The 24538-nt window shown below is 42.4% G+C and overlaps 1 protein-coding gene across 1 annotated transcript in view; it reads right to left on the reverse strand.

Annotated features, from left to right (window-relative positions):
• Positions 1–265: 265 nt before the first annotated feature.
• The window catches only part of LOC119159427 (G kinase-anchoring protein 1-A), a 41669-nt gene continuing 17396 nt past the window's right edge, over positions 266–24538 (reverse strand). Inside the window, exons 7-10 of the mRNA XM_037412182.2 lie at positions 11879–11942; positions 9114–9184; positions 6904–6975; positions 266–617 (exon numbers count right to left, since the gene is read on the reverse strand). Of these exons, the coding sequence (XP_037268079.2) occupies positions 594–617; positions 6904–6975; positions 9114–9184; positions 11879–11942 (231 nt within the window). The 3' untranslated portion in view covers positions 266–593. The remainder of the gene's footprint in view (positions 618–6903; positions 6976–9113; positions 9185–11878; positions 11943–24538) is intronic.

Here is a 24538-nt window from a genome sequence, read left to right on the forward strand (position 1 = left end):
GTATTTTAAATGCATAACATTTCTTTTTGCCAAGGAAAGAAAACTAGGAGCTGCTCAGGTGCAGTCCTGAAAACAAGAATCTTGAACTAAGATTACATGCCAGAAGTTTATTGACATGCATTAAACCAGTTTTGCTGAGCCATCACTTCACAACTGTAACCAAAATGACCACACCATCGTTACTTTGTACTGCTCCTTTTCTGGACCTCCACAACACAATCTTCTGTGTGCATAGAACACACAGAGGCAGCTAAATACCAACGCATTAAGGTAACAAAGAATGTGACTTTAATCAACAATGTACCACACCACTTCCAAATTAAATAAACTGGCACAAACACTTCATTTGATCCCTGAAGTAATGGACAAACACATCACATGTCCTTGAGGAAAAGAAAAAAAAAGAATCGAGCAGTCCGCCTGATGTATGTACATGAGAAGAGGAAGCGCTTGCTAGACACTAGAAGGTGTGCAATGGCAGTAGTTGCAATGTTTCTCAGTAGACAAGGCCTCAATACCCAGGTGTCTTGCATTTCAGTGCAGCCTTTGCACTTTGCAGGCAGTCAGGAAGAGAATGGGGGCCAGACCGAATGTTACCGAGGTTCTTTTTTGCCACCCTGCAATAACAGAAACATACAAATGCATGCCTTTACTGCCAGACAGTATTGCCATGCATAAAAAATAAGATCACAGACTGTTTTTGCACCTTTTATTAAATTAGAGTTAATAAAAACAACACATCTAAAAAAAGTAACACCTTTAATAAAGACAATATAAGATAATTGCAGCAAAACAATCTAGTCTCGGCAAATGATTTCTGGGCATAAATGCACCAAAGAGAACTCACGCACTTTGAGAAGCTTGCCTCATCATAACTAGATTTTCATTAAACAAAAATTTATTAAACGAAATAGCTGCTGAAAAGAAACAATTATTTATGATGTGATTGGTTTAGACCTGGTATTCTGCACCCTTGGTCATCTCTCAGAAAATGAATCTGCCGTTATATGAAACATATTTTCCTGGTTTCTTCAGGTTCTGTTTTAGCAAGTCTACTGTAATTGTATGCAGTTGTCAACCAATAATTTGAGTGCGAGAAATACAAACACTGTTGATTATTCACATGTTTGCAGGACTGCCTTTCACCCCACAGACGTGAAAATATATTAAAATCTGGGATGCCTCATGGCACACTGTTCAATGCTTCAGACACCTCCAGCACATAGTCTACATTTGGCCAGTACAACCAACAAAAACAGCGATGATCTCGTTTAGATATGTTGTCAGTCCCTTTCAAAAGAAAATGAAGTTGCAAAAAAGCACCACTGTTCCCAGCCTAGACAATCCAGTAGCCAAACCGTGAAACATGCATTAGAAATTCACAGTGTTTCTAGTATTTTTAACAAGCACGTTAGGTTGTGACATGGTCTCTGGTGACTTCAATGAGAACTTTTGTCACTCGAAGTCATTATACAGCTTCAAACAGCACCAACTCCACCTTTTCTATTTCTACAAAAGAAGGCTGAAGTGAAGTTGGGGAAGCATCAGCCACTGGTACACATTATTTCGCTAGTAAAGTGTAGCTGAGCTATATTTGTAATACTGACAAAAAGATGTATGTTTCGTGCCACAAACCATGCTTTCATCTCGATAATACGATTATGGTTGATGTGAATTTCACGATGTTACAAATTTTCTGGTTGTTTTGGATGGACCACATTATATACAATACGCTGTGATTTAGTGTTACACGAACGGTTTCCCAAGTCACCGTGGATGATACGAATGTGCGATTGGCATTCAGAAAAAACGCCGCTTGACTTTGGGACTAAGGCTCGTTCACATTTGGCCTCGAAGGAAGTGAATGCAGCAAAACTCACTGGAATTAGCCTCCCTTCGACGCCTGAGTGGCCGTAAAACCCTGCCGTGAGGCCAGCGCGAAAAAAATCGGTCTGAGATCAATTTTCCCGCCACGCGGCAGCAGATTGCCCGTTTGCTTCATTGCTTTGGCTACATCCACTGCACCAGCTCTCAAACCATGTGATGTAAACAACCAGCGGCAAATTCAACATGACAGCCAAGCCACCAGCAGTGGATCGCGCCGACGCTATGCAAATTACCTGTGCAGCATGTCAAAGCTCAAGGTCCTGATAAGAACACATTTATCGAGAGCCTGGTTTGGATTACGACTGCTGAGAACATTGGAAGCAGAAGAAGGTGCAGCAGCAGCAGCGAGCTGGCACGCCCTAACGTGTCTTGCTTCTGCACTGCCAGCTGAATGCGCCGTGAACGATGCATCCACTTATACTGTTTCTGCTGGAAGAAAGAATCATAAGAGGGGCAGAACGAGAAACAGAATGAATATAAATTTCGTTCTGCCCCTTACAATCACATTCGTTCGGCTCCTTAGAGGGGCACAACCAATGTGAACGTTTTTGACAGACGCGGACATGGTTTTGCAGCCGCTGTGGTGTTTTCGCTTGAATTATTCAGTGTGAACTCTCCAGGAATGATTTTTTTGTTGACTTTGCAGCGAGGTTTTTCGGCCGCTTAAGCAGCAAAGCGAGTGAATTTTCTTCGAATGAGTTTTACCGCTTTCGCTCACTTTGATGTCGAATGTGAATGCGCCTTCAGCGCCAGATGCATGAGTGAGGAAACCGCAGCACTTTATTGAGAGATGGTGAAGGCAGCAGAGTTCAAAAGAACATCATGGGTTCTTTTCAGCACGAAGTGTTGACCACAATAAAGTTCTTGTTCATCTTCATAATCAGCTAACTTGTTCTTGGTTCATATGAATTCGGGATAAGAATATTTTGCATGCTCCGTTCGAATTCGTATCATCGAAATTCTACTGGACAACCTGATTAAGCCAAATGCAACTCATATCTTACGCATGAAGTGACTAACGGATGAGGTGATTTTTTTGTAGGTAGATATGCTCCTCCAACGGTAAAATATATCTGCCAAAGTAAATCACTCAGAATTTCAAGCCATCTCCACCAAGCCTCTCTATCGATAGACCTACACAGACTCGTATTTGCAAAACTTGCCTTTATTTATATATGCTGATGAGTCAGAAAAACGGAACAATGTGGAGAAAGCAAAGTACTCGCGGTAGATTCTATTATGGTGCCGATTTATTTCATCTACACAGCACACAAAATGCCCAAATGTGCAAGATTAATGTTTCTACAGCGTGAGAGATCGAGCATGCATGTTCTGTCGATATTATTGTTGTGACTGCGTTTTTATTTGTTATGTGGACAGATTCAAAGTGCACGTAACCGAAAATTTTGTTTCTTAAAACACTCTCAGCGTGGCAACAAAATATTAGAAGGTGGCGATACGGGCGTCCTGTTTTTGTGCACCGCAATATTTTCAAATTTCACGCCAAATTTAACTCGAACTATAAATAATGTGCAGAAGATTTTTTTTTGCTGGCTTTAGTACGCATTACTGAAAATTATATTAATGCTTTTTTTGTGGTGTCCTCAAAAGGAAAAAAAATGTGAAAAAATAATGCAAGCGTGGCCCATATAAAAGAAAAGTGTGCTAAGATTGATAAATCTTCGTGCCTTTCCTATTTCACACAGAAACTTCATAACACTATCAAATATATATAAAGGCCTTTGCAACATTTCTCCAAAAGATCGTTTGCCTAAAGGGAGCATAAAAAATATAGTAGTTAAAGAAGCAAGTTTTTTTAAAAAAGCTCACTTCAAAAAGTGCTAACGGTGCTAAAACGGTGCTAACAGAGTCATCCTTGAAACGAGACATGTGACCACATTGCGCGTGTTGAGACGCGGCCGCATAGTTTCTTTCTTTTCGCCATGCCGCACGTGCGTGCCCGGAAAAAAAAAAAAAAAGAAACCAATGTCAAGGACCATTGCAGTGTGTCTCAATGCATGGCAGCATGGTAGAAAAATAGCACGTTCTCTCACTTCCTGATGGATGCAGACGACGTCCGATGGAGAATGGCGCAAGTCAGAAACTTACGCATTAGAAAAAAGGCGACGGACACTATGGCAGATTGTTCTAGTCGGTTCACTCGCCACAACTTAATTCTACTCGGTGAGTACACCGCTATTTAGCTTGTGTGCATTCTTATCAATATTCGGCTTTCTCTAAGCGCGGAGTATAGTTTCGTTTATATAAGCAAGTGCGTTAGGAAATTTGTTGTGTTACGTGGGTGACTGTATTTTTCATATATGCTTGTTTTCTGAGCATGTCGTAGTGCTACCCATTCTGAAATTAAGCTGCTGCTAAGCCTTCGACGAAGCAGCCTTCGACCAAGCAACTCAATGCGACGCCACAATCAATAAAATACAGCACAGCGGCAAGCAAAACTATAGAGAAAGTGCTGTGTTGACCCTGTGAGGCGCAGCCATCTTTGTTGTTGTTTTTCGACCACTGTTGCCAGTACGCGGAGCGTTATCTGAAGTTGAAAATTAGCTCTGAAAAACACCGGTGCTGGTTTAGACAACAGTTCTGTTTTCCACCTGAATATTGTACAACTTTTTGTTTCCGAGACACTTTGCGTCATAATTATTCGCATTTTTAAGAGCGACGTTTTTCCTAGTTCACTAAAAAAAGGCAAAAATTATTCCGGTATATAAGAAAGGCGATAAATCTGAAGTGTATAATTACTGTCCTATTTCTATTCTATCATCAATCAGCAAAATCGTAGAGAGATTATTGTGTAAACAATTAAATGATTATATAAAAAAGTTGAAAGTTCAACTAAGCTTTATTATCGCTAACAGACTACATTTGTCACTCCCTTGAAAATAGAAATTTTGTTGCATCAGTTTTCTTAGACTTAAATCATTAAAGCTTTTGATACTATTAATCATAACCGTGTTTTTCTAAAATTGGGAGTCATTTAGCATTACCGGTCCCATGCTAAACCTCATTCGAAGTTACTTGCTTAATAGAGAGCAAGCAGTATTTACAGGTGGTGTTTATTCCAATAGCAAAATTATTAATCAAGGTGTACTGCAAAGATCTATACTAGATCCTTAACCTTTTTTCTATTCATATTAACAATTTACCATCACGTAAATTGCTTAATCTCTAACCTTAACAGTGAGCTTGAATGAATTCTTGAGTGGTGTTTCAAATCAATTAACCATCAATATACTACCAAAACTAAATTTATAATCTTTAGAACTGTTAAGTGTATACTACCAAATAGACCTGATTTAACTTCAGATAGTCATATTATCATGAATTGTAACTGTACATTTTTCTTGGGCATTAAACTAGATTGTTACATTAAGTTTTCTGATCATATTGCTCTGATTAAACATAAATGTACATTCTGCATAAGAGTTATAATTAGATCAAAATCATATTTCTCTAATGATACATATTATCATTGTATTCTACCTTCATTCACAGTCAAATCATCTACGGCATTGTCTCCTGGAATAATACACATCATTACCATTTGTCCTCTATTCAGCACTTACAAAACCAAGCCATTCGCATCATCACTTATAGCAACTTGTTCACCAATGCGTCTCTATTACTTCATGACTGCAGCATTCTACATTTATCAGGCTTGTTTAGCTATCATCTCACTATTATGTTTTATAAACTGATTAATAAACAGCTCTCATATGAGTTTATTATTTACAGTTATCTTACTAATAAAAAAAAACAGCAGGTTTACAGCCAGCTCTAACTTTCTTTTGCCCATTGTACATAATAACTACGACAAAATGATCTCGACCTTCACCGCCATAAAACTGTGGAATGAATTACCGCTGACTATCAAAACTTCATCCTCTTTTCATCAATTCAAATACACCCACCATTAAACTTTTTAATTTACAAATATAAATTTATGCAATTCAGTATATTACTACTTATATAGGTTGTTCTTTCTGATCACCACAATACATCACTTGTGCTACAACTAGTTTTGTCAGTTTTTTTAATCTTCGTTGTACTTTGCGACTGTGTTTAAGTCACGTATTTTAGCTTTGTATGTTGTTTTTTCAATATCGTTTTGTTGCTGTTCACTTGCTCACTCTTTTTAGACTTCTTAACAATTATTCACCGAGGGTCCCGCTGCAGACTTCAACTATGGGCCCTCGTCTATATATTTTCCTGTGACCACCTTTTATTGTGTAAGAATAATATTGCATTGTGTGTAAATATACATTTCTATTTATTTTGTACAGCAAAAAGTAGCTCTGGCAGTTGACTTTGAGGGAAAATGTATCATCAGATTTCATTTGTGTCTACCGTGTGTGAGGGCAGGCTGCCTGCACTCTCTGGGAGACTAGCCGGTACACAATTTGCAGCCTACAACCTCGCCTACAAGCATCAGAAGAACGACGGACGCACTTGTTCAAGATATCAATTGCTTGTTCCCCATCCCAGTCCCCATAGATATAGACAGATTTTTTTTCTTGAGGCACACAGAGCACTGCTAGCAGACATCGTTGGTGCCGTGGATATCCTTAGCCTATGGCAGTAGCATCTACAGGTAGGCAATAACAAAAACGGCAACGAAAAAAAAATTACGTACTGAAAATGTTTTTCTCGGAAATATTTTTCTGAAAGCTTAATTAAATAATCACCACAGCATACTCCGACCCAGCCGCATGTACGGTGTAGAGTGAAGAAATGGGCCAAGTCAAAATGCTTACACTGAATAGCACCTCACTCATTTTTCCACTTCTGCACTGCTGTCATGAACACTTCCAGACGTGCTTGCGAAGTTGACGGAATGCTCCTAAAAGTTTGGTCAATTTCCGTAACAGCAAGAGACAGCCATAAGGGTGAACATACAGTCCCTAAATTCTGGACCTGGCCAAACTATCACTTTTCTTCATGCAACACATCCATCATGCAACGGAGGAGTTGAGTGCACTTTATAAAGATGAGCCTCACCTTCTTGAGATCCTGTTGCAGCAAGCGCACCTTTGATCGTTCTTGTTCCAGCGCAGCATGCAGCTCGGTAACCTGCATTCAGGCAACCATTGATCACTTGTGTGGTGAAGTGCTTCCATGTCAGAAAAACAAAACACAGCTTAGCTCAAGCATGTACTTTGCTGGTCATGAAACTGAATTTTATGAGACACTGTCGTGGTGCCATGTTGACTTTACTTTTATCTCCACTTTCTGCCTACAAAGCCAGTGAAAGAGTAGTGATGCAGCAGGTATTGCTACAGCTTGCCATAGCAAATGCAGGAATGAGACTGCAATACTCAACACAAGATGCAAATCATAATAGCAATAGCCTTTCTTAAAAGCTACTCAGGTGGACTTTGGAAACAATGTCACCTATGGTGAATTGTCGCCTGTGGCTACTCCCTAAGCTTTGTTACGACTTGTCGTGGTCGGACAATCTGAAAGTGTTTTCCACGAATGTTTATTTAGAGAAGCAATGTCTACTTCGATATAAATGGACTCACCTTTCAGCCACTGTACCTTCCACAACTTCCCTGGCCAATTCTTTCGGAATGACTGCCATTGACACCATGACCAAATGAGACTACTACTTTACGTGCAGCATCACCACGGAGCGCATGACATTCGTTGCACAAAGTGCCTTTTGAATTTAATGACATCAAAATGCCCAGTGTGACAGGAGTACTACAGTACACAATAGGGAGCTTTTATGAACGGCGGCGACGCTATGGACTCTGGCAGCCATGTTTTTGTCAGAGGCGGCCGGGGAGTGCAGCAGTGCAGTCGTGTTAGCGAGTGTTGGCGTAGCTTGCAGGCGTGATCGAGTGCGATCGTGACGCAAATTTAACTCCAAGAAGTGTCGTGCACGATATCAGCCTCACAGCAAGACTAAACCGCAACGCTGTGTCAGAAAGACCTCGAGCAGTACGAAGAAGAGACGAGAATTTTCTCCAAGTGACCCATTCACACTTCGTGCAGGCGACTGTGTAAGCGACGTGCTCTTGTGGCGGGGCGTCGACAGCTCTGATATTGATGAATTTTTCGTTCCGAGGACAAATTTGAAAACCCGGGAGCAGATGAAGCCCAGAAAGGCCCTCGAGCGTCACAAGATTGTGTAGGGTGGCTGGGTATGGGAGCCGTGAGTGAAGAAAGTCGCCGCCGGCTCAATTAAGACGTGCTAAATTGAGCAGCGCTCTTCTCGTGCAAGTGCATCGTACTCCACGAAGAATAACAGTGCAGTGGGATGTGAGCAGGCTTCGCTGTTCCCGGTTATGCATGTGCAGTGTGCGGCAAGGACCTTGCCATCACTCTTGCCCATGAACAATGCGTCGACGGCGGGCTTGTTAACACACTGGAAAGTTAACCTGAACAGAAACAAACATTAGCCTATACGGCAAAATCAAGTAATTTAACACCTCTTGCTTGAGTGACGACGATCACGGTATCGGCGGCGAATTTCTTCATTTACGACTCCCTCAACCAGCCACTCGTCACAAAGTTGTGGTCCTTGATTGCCTTTCTCGACTTCAACAGCTCCCAGGTAATCAAACTCGTCCTCGGAACGAGAAATTTATGAATATTGGAGCTGTCAAAGCGCGGCCACAAGTGCACGTCACTTACACAGTCGCCCACACGAAGCGTGAATGGGTCCACTCGGAGCTAATTCTCGTCTCTTCTTCGTACCGCTCAAGGTCTTTCTGGCACAGCGTTGCGATGTAGTCTTCCGGTTAGGCTGGCATTGTGCACGACTGTTCTTGGAGTTAAATTTGCGTCGCACTTGCACTCGATCACGCCTTCAAGCTATGCTATAATTCGCAAACACGACTGCGTTGCTGCCCTTCCCGACCGCCTCTGACAAAAAAAATGACTGCCTACCCAGAGTGCATAGCGTCGCCGCCATTCATGCAAGCTCCCTATACAAAAGGCCAAGGACTCTAAAGTAGCTCAACGAGAATTGCCTCAGGCTCAGTCATTGTTCTGCAAAAGGTACACCATTTCATTTGAATGCCAATGCTGCATCGCTAAATTACACAGTGGCTGAATATAGAACTTTGATTTAGAGAAGAGCCTTGCAGATGAATAACCACGCTCTAGACATCCACATTCACCAAAGCCGCTTCTGCCTTTGGAGCAGAAAACATGCTATACTGAGATGAACACTTCCCGAATGTTGATGAGGTGCGTCTCACCTGTTGAGTTAATTCGTCCTTGACCTGAGTAACTTCCTCAAAATCCCGCAAGATCTCTGCTTTATCTTGCACTGCAAATGTAATCACAATTATGTGTAAACAGATAACTAAAAATAAAGGCATTTTGAAAAAGCATTCATCTTTTTCTCAAAAGTATTCCAGAAGAATATTTCCTGTCAAAGTACCAGCCCTAGGAAGCTCAATAAGTTCAATAAAGAACTTCGTCATGAGAATACCGAAGGCACCAATTGAAGTGCTTTCAGTTCATTGCTAATCAATATGGCTCAGATAAGACAATAAACATGTGAACCGGTAAATCGGTATTCGGTACGAACATTGCTATTAAGAAAGAAATACAAACAAGAGCACAGATTATGCTGTTTCTGGCTATATTCCATGTGACAGCCGCCTTTTCTCATCACAGAAATGCTGTTGAGTCAATGTCTGCACACCACATTCCCCTCCTTAGCACCAAAAACAAAACAGGACTGAAATATTATAGCTAATTATTTAAGCTGCTGTGACACTTTCTAGTACATTTATCCAGAGGTACCAGACCATCATTCAATGACTGGTACACGCACAGAACACACAAGACCCAATGAAAGAGGGGCCAAGATTGCATGTCAGCACTTGTTTCAATCACTGTATCTGTGCGCTGCATAATGTAATGTATTGCCAAACTGTGCTATAAGTGATGTTTAAATACATATGGAATGCCCCCGTTAAGCTGTAATTCATCCATCAGCCTCATTATTGCAGTGTCATTAACAAGTGTACCAGCTCTAGCTGCAGGCATGGTTACGTACTAGCTTTAACAGACTGCTCATACCTTGCTCTTTGAAAGTAGACTCAAGTTCTGAGTAGGCTAGCTAAGTAGAATAAAATTTAAAGCAGCCACATATAGACAAATGAAAGTACAGAATGCATTTAACTCCCAGAGTTCCTGAAGTGACTGAAAGAGAATTGCCCCTTTTTTTCTTTTTTCCTTTCCACCCTTATTTCTCCCATATCCTGCATCACCTCCTGTAGCCTGCAATATGGTTTAGACTGGGAATGTTGAGACTTCTCACATCTTTTTCTTGTCCATTTAAATTTATTATACACACTTTCTTGATAGTTACTGGTATTCTACACTTAATGTGGAGCAATATGAGCTATTAATGGCTTATAAGCATAAACATTAGGTGGTGGGAAAAGTGTGTTCAGAAAGAGCTGTATTATATAAATTGTCTTGGCACATAACTAGAACTATGCAACTTCATATAAAACAGACTGCATATTTGAATTAAGCATAAAAACCAATGCAAGCACTAAAAATGTCATTGCCCAAGGCCACAGATTTGAATTTTTCCTTTTTATTTTTAAGTAGCATCTCCCATTATACTTTGTGTGGTTTAGGGGCCCTTTGAAGGCCAACTCTGGAAACATTTTGTCACCAGATCTAAATAAAATTTGTGGAGTGGGTTCCTTCACATGTTTCCATCTTTGATGCCAAATCACGGGATTTCAAGGTACATTGTTTACAAACAAATTTTATTGATTAGCTCCCACCATCCATCTGGCATCCCACAATTATTGGCCACAACGTGAGTGCAACGTCATTTATGGCAATGCAACAGATGTGACAGAACAGAGGCGCCACTACAGTGTCTGCTGTCCACAAACAGCGATCTTGTGCATTTGGCCAGTGCTTTGCTAATTGGGCGTGAGATTTTCAGTTACCCATGGGAAAGAAGGTAGGCAAGAAGTTAGTCACTTCGGTGCTTGGACCCCTGAGATTCAACTTCATGAAAAGCATAACTGTTAATAAAAATGGGTAAATGATTAAAAAATAAAAAAATTGCACTCGCTTGGGGCTACTAAAACAAGTACGCTTGCAAAGTACCCACTATTCCATTAATTGATGCAGTGGCTGATAATAAAGAATTCTGGCGGATTCCTTTGAAAGCATTAGTAATGAATTTCATACTGTGTGATGCCTGATTATTATATTACTCTTCTACCATGTTATATTGTATATGTTAATACACTTCCTTTCTGACATAACGCTTGTGAAGGGTTTTTGTGCACTGGAGTTTCAAGCACCAGCATGGCTCAGTGGAAGAATACTGGGCTGGCACAGAGAAGACCCAGGTTCACACATGTTCCATCCTGGATATTTTTAATTTCTTATTTCATGCAATAGCTGTTGCGTCCTTTGTTTTGAGCTTTCGCTGTAAAAGTCATCCTCCCACGTGACGACCCCTGGTCCATCTCTTTACCCAACAAAACAAAACCTGGCACCTCATAACTAGGAATGCAATCCCGCATTGTGTTTTTCCAGGCTGGTTTACACAACTTTGCAACAAAATTGAAGACAGCAAGCCAGCCAACAAGCCAGTCAATAGAGAAAACATGAAGACAAGGAAACTTCTGTTCTCAAAGTCCATTTTCTAAAACATTGGATGCAGCTACATCCCTTGATTCACTTCAAGCTCCGAACTTTCTGAGGATTTCTGTCTTGTTCGAACATATATTTGTAACTCTATTTTTTACAATTGACACAGGCATGAAATCACAGAATTGTTGCGATAAAGCAACAATAAAGCTGTGAGCAACAGTGATATCAGGTAACCTTTTAATTGAATTCTCAGTGTCTAATTGTGCAGAACACCGAAATATCTTTCTCAAGGCAAGAACAGCCTAAAAAAATCATGCAACCCTGAAAATAATCTTAGCTAATGATGCCATTACACATAAATAATTCAAGTTAAATCGCTTACTTTCGCCTTGGGCCAGGATGTTGCACAGCTGTTTGTTGCGAAGCTTCACCACCTTCAGCTCAGCCTAGGAATAAAGGGACAAATGATTACATGTAACTTATTTCACGAACCATAGATGATGTATGTCTCACAAGAGCAATGCAAACACTTTATATTTGATATACATCATTACATTTTTGCACAGCTAATACAAAAAATCTAGATAGGAAACCATAAGCATTTTTTGTTCCGATATATAATGGTCCATAATCTTCTGCTATTGCTATACTGCTAATTGGGGTTCAACATCCCAAAACCACCATATGATTACGAGAGACGCTTTCGTGGAGGGCTCCGGAAATTTTGACCACCTGGGGTTCTTTAACGTGCACTCAAATCTGAGTAGGCATTTTCACGTCCATCGAAAATGCAGCCGCCGCAGCCGGGATTCGATCCTGCGACCTGTGGGTCAGCAGCCGAGTACCTTAGCCACTAGACCCTTGCGGCAGGGCAGGTCCATATTCTTGCATCTAGATAATCATGACATACTGATATGCTTGTGTTCCACGAACTTCTTGACGTTAACTGCGACAAATGCCTTAGTCTATCCAAAGTCAAGTATTCTCAGAAATGTACATACGAACATACAAAAAACAGTGAGTGGTGTTTATAGGTTAGTTTGCATGGCACCAGACCCTATCGCCATTTTGGTTATAATTGTGATAAAGCAGCACTGGCTAACACTAGGCAGCATTGACCCAACAAAAGCATAAAATAAATATCATAGTACCAGCAGGAATCGAACTCCACATTCTGCGTGTCAGTCAAATCTACCACAGATCCACACCAGTTCTCAGAACTTATTTTCAAGCAGACCGTAATGTTCGTGAAACGTCTATTGTGGTCGCAGGGCTGGCTATCCAATGCTATAAATGATAGATAGGTACTTTCATACAGCTGTCATGTCCCGTTAACGACAATAGTGATGAAGCGCTATCCGCTAAAGCTCATTTATTTAGCAGTGTCCAGGGCCGCTATCCTTGCTGGCACAAAAGCTATTGCCACGAGACCCTATTGCGATTTTGGTTATAATTGTGATAAAGCAGCACTGGCTAAGACTAGGCTTCTGCAAATAGTGAGCATAAGATTCGAAGAGAATAGTGATTTTAGTCTAAAAATTTCGAATCGAATTTAAACAGTATATATCACATATTATAAAAAAGAATAGGCATATTTGTCATGACCCAACTAGTCTGTGCAATATCTTTTTTTAAAAAATGAAACAAAACCGATGCAAATGCCAACCTATCGGCTCAAAGACTTTCTCTTGTCTATTGTACATACTAACTACGACAAGGTGACCTCGACATTTACCGCCATAAAACTGTGGAATGATTTACCCCTATCAAAGCTTCATCATATTTTTATTAACCAGGACTGGATGGAAGTGGACATCAGTGTTTTGGAGCGCCTCAGGGAGCAGCAATAAAACTATTTTGGAACAGCTTTGACACAGTAAAAAGGCTGTTTTGGAGCAGCTTTGGCACAGTAAAAAAGCTGTTTTGGAGCAACATGAGTTAATTTTGGACCCAATTTCTATGGTCAGATATCACTGTTAATCGAAATTATTTACTTTGGTTGGTGAATAACAAAACAGTACCTATGGTTTTCACGAAACATTCAAAGTTACCAGACTTAGCATTTACAAATATTGTCGCGACGTGAAGACACGTGACAATATGTACACAGGGTGCCCCCGCTAACTTGAACCAAGATTAAAGAAAAAAAGAAAAACATTCATTCTATGAAAGTCCTACTTGTTGAATATTAGTGGTAGTAGTGTGTACATACAACCTCTATTGTTTCATCACAAAGCACTACTTAATTAATTAACTTTATTTTGCCAACCTTATTATTTTTGCTCATACTGATAAAATATTGACTCCAAGTTGCACCTTGCCTGAAATAACTCCAGAAGCGAGCTTTTTTTTTTCTGAAATCTGGCTGGTTTGTTTCTATTAAAAAAAAAAAACGAAAAGGAACGAAACACGTGAATTATGAAATAGAAGTGTGCTGCTACTCTGCCACTTCCAAGCGCTCTTCAGTTGATACGCAGCTGCATTCATTCACTGTACGGAACCTCACACTACTGGACGCACATAAAAAAATGCTACTAGTGTAGTTGTCGAGTAGTGTAAAGGAAGACAAATGTCAACAAGTGTAAAGGACGGACAGATGGACACACTGACGGATGGACATGTGGACGCATGCACAGACAAACGGACAGGCAGACTGTTGGCACAGACAATCATTTATTGTGCCGTCATGTAGTTGATTACAAACAAAGTCGGTTGTTTACACATATGTTTTCATTTTTTGTTGTGCAGGTGCTCATTGTCGGTTTGTGTGTTGTGGGGAGTGATGGACGCCAACTAGGATGACTCGTAAAAGATTCGCCCTTAAAAGCTGGCACCGGCAGCATTGACCCAACAAAAGCATAAAATAAATATCATAGTACCAGCAGGAATCGAACTCCACATTCTGCGTGTCAGTCAAGTCTACCCCAAATCCACACCAGGTCTCAGAACTTATTTTCAAGCAGACCGTAATGTTCGTGAAACGTCTATTGTGGTCGCAGGGCTGGCTATCCAATGTTATAAATGATAGATAGGTACTTTCATACAGCTGTCATGTCCCGTTAACGGCAATAGTGATGAAGCGCTATCCGCTAAAGCTCATTTATTTAGCAGTGTCCAAGGCCGCTATCCTTGCTGGCACAAGAGCTACGTATTAACTTACTGCTTCTGGTGTTGCTCACGGTATCATTACGCAACAGTTAACATGCGACTGTTTAACGTATGTCTGTGCATACAATATTTGTACATATCTTTAGTGCCATTTCATAACGCTTCACTCAATAAAAGCATTACAACACAGTCCCCTTCTCTCCGCATGCTTCGCATAACATCGATTTCCAAAGTACGTGAGATCTGCTGAATAGTTACATTATCCATGTCCATGACCAGCAGGTCATATTCTGTCGATCATTTCACCTTCCCATACATATTTTGGTTTACCCTAAGTTAGTGGGGTGATCGCGAGAGCACACAAGCATAGGCGGCTAGATAGATAGCTAGATACGTAGATAGATGATAAAAGTGCCTGCAGTGCGCAAAGAAATGCAAAGATAGCAGAATAAAGTAAGTATTCAATATACATATGAAAATTAAAAATTAAAAATAAAAAGAAAACTAAACAAGTTGAAATAATGGTGAATGCAATAAAAAAAATTAATTCGGAAACAAGAATACCGCGATTCCCAAGATAGCTGGAACACCCTGTTCATGTGTGCTTATGTATTCCCTTCATTACACATCATGTACAGCTGAAAAAAAAAAATAACTCAAAAAACACATGGGATGAACGATGCCTATCTCTTGTTTTCGTTACCGCTAGATAAACTCGGGAGCATTTCACTTGCAGGAAGTTCGTTTTCCAAACGCTAATGCAACATGCAACTTGGCTAATATGCGCTCCGTCTGAAGCAGAGTATGGACGTTCAATCGACACTGCAAATTTGCGTGCACAGTACACCGAGCCGCCAGGCAGTAACGGCATAGGCAGCACAGGCAACGTGCTGCACGCAACTACCCGGGACAACATGGAGTCTCCGCGACCTCTCTATAACTCATTGATTTGATTGATATGTGGGGTTTAACGTCCCAAAACCACTATATGATTATGAGAGACACCGTAGTGAAGGGCTCTGGAAATTTAGACCACCTGGGGTTCTTTAGCGTGCACCCAAATCTGAGTACACGGGCCTACAACATTTCCGCCTCCATCGGAAATGCAGCCGCCGCACCCGGAATTCGAACGCGCCCTGCGGGTCAGCAGCCGAGTACCTTAGCCACTAGACCACTGCGGCGGGGCCTCTCTATCATTCAATAAAATTGTGTCAGTTGTCGCTTAGTATCAGGCCGAGATAGAGAAGCACACATTTGTATCACGGAAAGCTCATTATGTTCATTCTTTCGCTATCTAAGTCATTGAGTATTCCGGACCCTGTAGTAGTTTCGAAACGCTCCTCGGCGTCACCACTGCGCACCATTGGACGATCGTGCTAGAGTGCCAGGCCAGTATCTTTTTCACACTTTGGCAAAGAGGAATAAAAGGCTTTCTGAGTGGTACTTTGGGCAACATCTTCAAGTACTGTGTGCTTTTATTGGTGGCAATGGCACAAGTCAGCAGATGCACATTTAAACGTGCACTGCTGTTTATTGAATAATCATGCTGCGTTCCAGGCAGCTACAGATTACCGAGCATTCACTGTACTACTAGATATCATTTCACAGTTGCTCATGTTGAAGCCACCACTTTTGTTGGTAAAAAGTGAACAAGAGCACCGAGACGAGCACTAGCAAGCCCCATGAATGAACATAATTTCAATGACTGAACTACACTGGATATAGACGCAGTCGCGTCTTTTGCGTAGCCTAGGCTCAGTGTTGCTCGGTCGGTGATAATAATCAGATTTGCCGTTTTACACTTTCGATCGACAACTACAGCGAAAATTGCTCTCTTGTTAACTTTTATTAACAAGGGGTCCCACTCCAGTTTTCGATTATGGGACCCTCGTCTATTTTTCTGTATTCGAGTTTTAATGTATTAAAACGGGGTGTTGAACCAGCAGGAGTTGACTTGGCGAACGAAACCTTTATTGAGCGCAAGGGCTAACTGAACGCAAGCCGGCGATCACAGCAAGTCTTCTTCCTTTTCTATATTCGAGCTCCATGCCCACTGCCCTCGTTACAGTATCATAAATAATAAAATTGACAAGCAGTGATGCTACAAGTTTAGGTTGCTTTGCAGCAGCTTTTGCAGTAGGCAAAAATGCGTTTTGGAGCACTAAAACTGGCTTTCAGAGCAGGTATTGCTAGAAGCATACTTAAGACACGTACTGCATTTACAACAAACTGATAAAAGCACAATGTGCTGCATGCATAATAATAATATAGAAGAACATGAAATTATCAATAACATCCACGGCTAATCCGACGGTATTTAGTGTACAAGGATATGGCGAAATACTTCATTAATAAAATGACTGAAGATCACATGTACTTGTACACTAAACATCACAGAAACTTTCGTGATTGTGCCTCTGTTAAGGAAGGTGTTTCATCTATAAAAATAGAAGAAAACATCTGGCTTGTTGAGCTCATCAACCAAACGATATTTAAAATACTGCCCATGACCATAAGAAACTATTTAGTATATTTTAAATCTTTTGACATGCGAATCGCTTGGCCGTTTCAGAGTCTGAACATCCTTGCATACAAAGCAGTTTGTGTAACAGCCAAAGAGTAAGAAATGCGCTGAAGCGTCATCCTACGCACAAAAATAGTCCCTACATTTACCATACAATGACCAACCAGAACGTTCACGAAACTCGTGCATTCCAAAGTTGGCTGGTCACTACAGCAAGCATTTTAATAACGTCTTGTAGCAGTGTCGGTGTTCACCCAGCAGCAGGCATGCCAGCCATTTAACTATCCACCTGAATACAGTTTTTCGGCTGCCCAATTTTTCAGAAATGCATAAAAATTCAGACGCTTTCACGGCACCGTCACAAGCCAATGTGTAATAATGTCTCGAATTTCGAACACCAAAGAGTTTCAGTGACCAATTTTTCCAACTTTCTGCCACATATTCGAAACAACATAAATTACAGCCCCACCTTAGCTATGTCTACCATTTCGTGTGCTTGAATCAGCGCTTTCGCAAGTTGATGGCACTGCTGTTGTAGCCGATGTCCTAAAGTCCCCTTTACTGCAATGCCTAAATGGCATGGAGTGAAGTAGACCAAAAATCGGAAAGGGCCACTATCACATGACAGAGCGTTGACACCCTTACAAATAAGCACCTAAAATGCTCGGAGGTGTGATAGCAAGAGACAAGAATCGTGCCAGTGTAACTAATCACTGACAACTTTTCAGGATAACCATTACCTGCTAAGTGCTCGGTAGAGCATGTGGCCTAGCATCCTTATGAGTGCATTGCATGCTTCTACTAGGTGACAACCCAAACGTGCTGCTGTGCCACCATTTTTAAGGTACCTCTTTGAGTGAGACCGCTACGTATGCCACAGAGATGCACTGTCTTTACAAGCAAAATAAGCTGGCCATTGCCGTACCCATGTGCAGTCAAAAGCAAAGTGAGCATCAAGAAAACAGTCATGAAAAATGCATGGATGGAAGGATGGATATATGGGGTGTGAGGGTGCTGACACCCCCCCCCCCCCCCCCCCCCCTGTAAAGTTGTCTGCGCCGCGTGGCGCACGTGTCTTGCCCCAAGGCTTTATTTCGGCGGTGACCACCGCCGGGCGATAGACGGCGTTGTGTTCGCTTTGAGTACCACTGTTGGTAGAGTGGTAGCGCCGGCGGTGGCCCCTGGCGGAAGGCAGGCCTTGGTGGTGGGCGAGCGTTTAGCGAGCCTCTTCTGCGCGTGGCGGCTGTCGCGAACGGTTGTCTGTAGCATGGGTCCCCGGTGCTCGGCACCGCGAGCTTCGCCCCGGGGTCCCACGTGGAAAGTCAGGCGTTGGCGATGCCGCCTGTTAGTATGTGTTAGTGTGTGTTTATCATGTTGTGTGTTTATGTGTCACTGCGTTGTGTTGTTTGTATGGTAGCGTGTTAGTTGAAATTGGTGTATCATTCGGCGGACGATATCGTCGTCTAAATTAGTTAATAAATGTATGTACGTTGTGTGCTTTGTACCGACCGCGTCTACTGTGTCCGTTCACTCCATGAGCGTGGCGTGGCCATGCGCTCGTTCGCCTCGCCGAGACCCCACACTGGCTGCCAAATGTGGAGCTCTTGGAGTATCGGACGACAGTTTTTGCAGTTCAATACAGGGATTTTGTTAGAGCCGAAGTATAGTAGGCCTAGGGGGTACTTCTTTGCTAGCGTCCGTGGTGTGCTTTGTTGAGAAGCGAGGAGATTGGTTTTGTAACGTGTTTGAATTTGTCGGCAGGTTGACTTTCTATTTATTTTTTTTTTGCTCGCAAGTGTTATTTTTTGTTGTTGTTAGTTTTCAAAAACGTTGTTGAATTAGAACGAGAGCCATGCGGTCCGTCTCCTGGGGTGAGCAAGGCCTAAAGCACGTGGTTTGTAGGCCAGGCCCGAAGCGAGTGAGTACGGAAGCCTCGTGGGTGGTCAGATTTTCTGTAAATAGCTTCTTCTATATCTTTGGGCTCAGGGAGCCGGGCATCGTTGCTGTCTGGTATTGCGGCTCGACGCTGAGGCATCGGGACACCGCCCGGGGCGGTGGACGCCGATCGCTCGGTAAGCTGCTGTGTGCGGCGAGCGATAGGGCCACCTCACAGAGTGGACGTCTCCTCACGGTTGCCTCTTCTGCACCTAGGCTGGGTGCTGGGTGGATGCCGGTTGTTGCCGAGCGACTCATTAGGCCAAAGGCTCTGCGCAGCCGCCTGTCGCACGTGGCACAACTAGGTGGATCGTGGCGTTGAGGTGTTGTGCTCTGCTTCCCTCACTTTTTTTTTCTTGCAAGCATGAGTTAGGAGAAGTGATTTTTGCTTTATTTTGATGGGCGTCTCGGCCACCACCGATGTATTAGCTAGCAGTACTGACCAACGTACCACGCGGACGAAAAGTTCGAAGCTCCGTTCCCAAGGACCTGCTCGATTGTTTTCTTTCAAGTTTTTTTTTTGTTGTTGTTATTGATGTATTCGGCGGGAGGGATGTCATCCACAGCCGGCTGTCCTGCACATCGTCAGCGTCGCTGGCCAGGAATGCGGTCGTGAGGTCGGGCGATGGAGATGCCTGGGACCTGCGCAACTGCCTGCAGTCCGGCGCCCTCGCGAGTGCTGGTTGCAACTGGAAGACGTGTCGGCGCTAGCGACGGATCGTCGCGCCGACAGCAACGTTGCTGTTGCGGGGCCGGTACTGAGGTGAAGTCTAGCCGGACAGTGCAGCAGTGTCGACCACTGGCGGTGTCGTGGTGCAAGGACATTATGGTCGTGCGATATCATTTTTTTGTTGAAGCTTGTGTAGCCAATTTCTGATTTCGGGATATGGTTTGATTTAAGATTGGGGGAATGTGGGGGTCTGTAAAGTTGTCTGCGCCGCGTGGCACACGTGTCTTGCCCCAAGGCTTTATTTCGGTGGTGACCACCGCCGGGCGATAGATGGCGTTGTGTTCGTTTTGAGTACCACTGTTGGTAGAGTGGTAGCGCCAACGGTGGCCCCTGGCGGAAGGCAGGCCTTGGCGGCGGGCGAGCGTTGAGCGAGCCTCTTCTGCGCGTGGCGGCTGCCGTGAACGGTTGTCTGTAGCATGGGTCCCCGGTGCTCGGCACCACGGGCTTCGCGCCGTGGTCCCACGTGGAAAGTCAGGCGTTGGCGACGGCGCCTGTTAGTATGTGTTAGCGTGTTCGTGCGTGTTTATCATGTTGTTGTGTGTTTAGTGTGTCACTGCGTTATGTTGTTTGTATGGTAGCGTGTTAGTTGAAATTGGTGTATCATTCGGCGGACGATATCGTCGTCTAAATTAGTTAATAAATGTATGTATGTTGTGTGCTTTGTACCGACCGCGTCTACTGTGTCCGTTCACTCCAAGAGCGTGGCGTGGCGATGCGCTCGTTCGCCTCGCCAAAACCCCACACTGGCGCTCGTTCGCCTCGCCGAGACCCCAAAGGGGGTTAACGTCCCAAAAGCACCATATGATTATAAGAGACGCCATAGTGGAGGGCTCCGGAAATTTAGAACACTTGGGGTTCTTTAAAGTGCACCTAAATCTGAGCACAGGGGCCTACAGCATTCTCACCCCCAATGAAAATGCAGCCGTTGCAGCTGGGATTCGATCCCGCGACCTGCGGGTCAGCAGCCGAGTACCTTAGCCACTAGACCATTGCGCCAGGGCGAGTCTTGACAAATGCGTTTGCGTACTGTGCAGCTATGCCCAGAGATTGATGGCGTCAGATTATCTAACATTGCCCTTCGCACAACTAGGAAACATCGGCTTCACACAGCAGCAAATTCTGTGGGTCGGTGGAGATTTTTGAATAATAGTGCATCATTTACGTGCACACATGCATCGAGAAAAAGCCACACGACTTGTTCGCTCTTTGATTCCGCGCTTTGCGTGTATTGCCAGTGTTCATCATGAGACGCAAATTTGCTATGTAGTTGCGCAATGACCATTTTAGGTGCAGTTTGTCTTGGCTATTCCGAGCCTCGAGATACAGCTTCAGGCCACATTGAGCCAAGGTGGTGGCGGCTAGGAATGGACAGACCGCTTTCACTCTGTGAAAAATACTCCTTTTCCCTTCAATAAAGCTGTTTCTCTCTCTTGACTTGGCTCAAATAGCATCAAACGCAGGCGCACCGTGATGTCGCTTTCAATGGGAGAACCTGAAGTAGTTAGTTTAATTTCCGAAAGTTGGCATATGCCCTTTGGCGCAGGTTGAGCGCAGACTCGCTAAATTTTAAGAAAATGTAGCAGAATGTAGCAGTCAGGGCACTTGGGTGCCATTTGGCGCAGCCGTAGCATCACTGCTAAAAAAAAAAAAAAGAAGTGGAAACAACTTTGAATAATAGCTGAATTTCACATTCAATAGAACGCTTCTGACTTATAAAATATGTTGTTTTAAAATATACTATACTTAGAGCATATAAGCTAGTATAAAAAGCTTTTAAACTTTAGAAATGATGAATCAGTGTAAGGGTAATGGGTTTATTTAACCTTGACGGGGAGGATTGTGGCAGTACACGTTTCCCCTAGATAGATGTTTTCATGGCTTAGCTCCCTTTCACAGCAGTGAAACCACCTCTACAAAGGGTAACATGCAAGCTAATAAGACTTATTCATTCACTTCAAATAGTTTGAAATTTTCAACAACTTAAATTAAAGTTGAGGAAAATTCAAATATCCAAAACACTCGAATATTTGCATAAGCCTAGTTAATATCTAACAGGCACACAGTTGCAGCTGTGAAAATCATTCACATGCCGGCATTGTGTCAGGTGGCAAACTCTTGAGAGAAGCTTTCCTCTACTTCAACAAGAGGTTCTTAGCGACTTTTCTGCTAGGGTGAAAGCACATGTACCGCTTCAGTACAAATTGTTTGGCTGCTCTTTGGTGACTGGATGCATTTTGTGACAGGCTAACCTTTAAAGCAGAAGTAATGTTTTAGTGTATGTACAACCAGCCAGTACTAATAGCAAACATGGCTAATCAGTACACCTGTGTACTTCACTAGAGAGAATGTTTAAGCTTGTGTATAGACAAGAAGTGCTGAGCTAATATCACACAGTGCAGTCTAAACTACTGGTACAATAAAAATGCGCATTGTACATCGAACTGTAGAACGGAACTTTGCACTGACACGCTCCATCATATTGGCTATCACAAAACCATAGGTAGACAAAGACAAAAGATGAGACTCAAGTGAACCTATGGCAATGATAATATCCTCAGTATCACTAAACAGACTTCCTGCATATACTGTACTTACTCGCATAATAGGCCCACTTTTTTTTCTAGAAAATCCAGCTCCAAGTTCGGGGTGCTATAAAGCAAGGTAAAATTCCCAAAAATTTTATTTTCGACTACAGCCTACACGCTGATAATGCAAGCCTTTGAGGTCACGAATATCTGCACTACAGTGAAAACAACCTCCTTCTTAGGCTACAGTAGTGCAAAACTTGTTGAGCATTCAGTCTGGCGCGCGTCCAAGAAACAAGGCATGCAATGCCTTGTGCTTACAACCATTCAAATTTACAAAAATTAACATTGAAAAACTTGCATTGCCAACAAAAAGAATGTGGAAAAAAACTATGGAAAGAAAGCGCCATCAAGGATATTCTCTGATTACCTTTCAGGCCACCCAGATTATGCACACTATCACGACCGAAATTTTATGTACTGAACAGTGCCAATCGTTTGATTTCAGAACCTCGCACCACACACCCAAACACCATATGAGTGTTACAAGTGCCACCTGTGCCTCCTTCTCTTCAAGTAGAGCCACCACAAAAAATTATGTTGATTCGATACTAAGCCGCAACTTTTATCGCCTGCGACCACCACCGAAAGGCGGCCAATGCAGATTAGGTGTAGACTACGTTTGGCATGTCGCAGGAAGTTTGTACATGACAGCTTGAAAATTAAGTGCCGAAAAGATCGCATTCAAACACAGATCTAAGAACAGTGTGCATGATACAGTGCGATGTTTGGGTTCGCGGCCGGGAAATCAACGGTGACAAAAGTCCATTGAGCTTGTGCAAGTCTGCATAGTGATAGCAAAGGTGAAAGCTAGCATCGGAAAGCCAAAAAGCTTTTAAATTTGTGACGAAGTAGCAAATGCGATAATGACAACGTTTTCCCCCACAGGAAACTCAAAGTGCCCTTGATGAGGAGGCGATCACACGATCCATGGGAAGCAAGCGCGGTCATAGTCACGCCGGTGCCAGGGCGAAGATTACTCCGACGCCCAGGCAACCACTCATCTCCCTCACTCAGCGAGCCCGCGCAGCAGACGCAACGCCACTGCGATCTCTTTTTTTATTTCATTTTTCTTGGGTCATTCCAAGCCAACTGCCCTAATTTTGGCGCTCGGCCATCTGGAATTTGCTAGAAAAAATTTCAGAACACTCTACCTAAAGCCAAAAGTGTTCCCCCTGTACATTTATTTGCGAAAAACATTTTCCAGTACTGCAAGCTTCATGTGAATTTTTTGGAAAGCTCGAAGCCATGGCTCGTAAAACATGTCGAAAAATCCGTTTTGCCTAAATTAGGTCAAGACAAATTTTTACCTTTAGAATATCGGTAGGCTTTTTACTTAAAATAGGTTTTACGAACTTTTAGCATTTGTGGTTTTTTTATACAGCCTCATATAGGGAGAACATCATTCATATTGGGGATTTTTTTTAGGAAGACAACATTCAGCAAAATGTGATAGTTTAGCATATTTCCAAAATGTTTTACTGTAGAACAAAAATAATTTCTAGCGTATATAGTGCGAAATAAAGCGTACAGTTGGCAACAATGTTGCAGAAATATTCATTTTTGCACATGTTTGGTCGTAAATTCAACATTGAGACGGTTTTAGTAAAAATATGCTCAATAGCAGATTTACTAAACACTTTCATTACCTACTCACTCAGAAAGTTTCATCAAATTAATTTCTGCTTCAAGCGAGAAAAATATTTTTGAATTTGTGTGTTACCGCTCTTTGTGTTTGCACATGTTTATATGCCATAGAAATGCGTCCTAGCGGTAAGTACAAGCTCAACGGACGTAATTGCTACAACAGCAGTGCCTTCTATACAAATTTTTCTCGAGAAAAACGCCTTTCTATTTTTGCAACAAAGCGATATTAATTTCATATAAGTAAATGTCCGGCTGATCTGCCAAAATACCACAATCACCCAAAGCTGTGGGCTTCAAAAATTATAGCTCACTCTCACTGTTCAGTTTAAAGCCAAATATTTTAAATTAACAAAAGCCTATTCATAAAAAATCGACCAATACAGTTAATACACCCAGAGCGTGTACAACACTACATATAGCACAATAATCAGGCATACTACAGAGAGGGAGAGAGATAGAAGAAGAGAAGAACACACATATTAAAGCTATCATCATAAACGAACTGAAAGAGAA

Source organism: Rhipicephalus microplus, chromosome 1, assembly GCF_043290135.1.
Source record: "Rhipicephalus microplus isolate Deutch F79 chromosome 1, USDA_Rmic, whole genome shotgun sequence".
NCBI classification, from domain to species: Eukaryota; Metazoa; Arthropoda; class Arachnida; order Ixodida; family Ixodidae; genus Rhipicephalus; species Rhipicephalus microplus.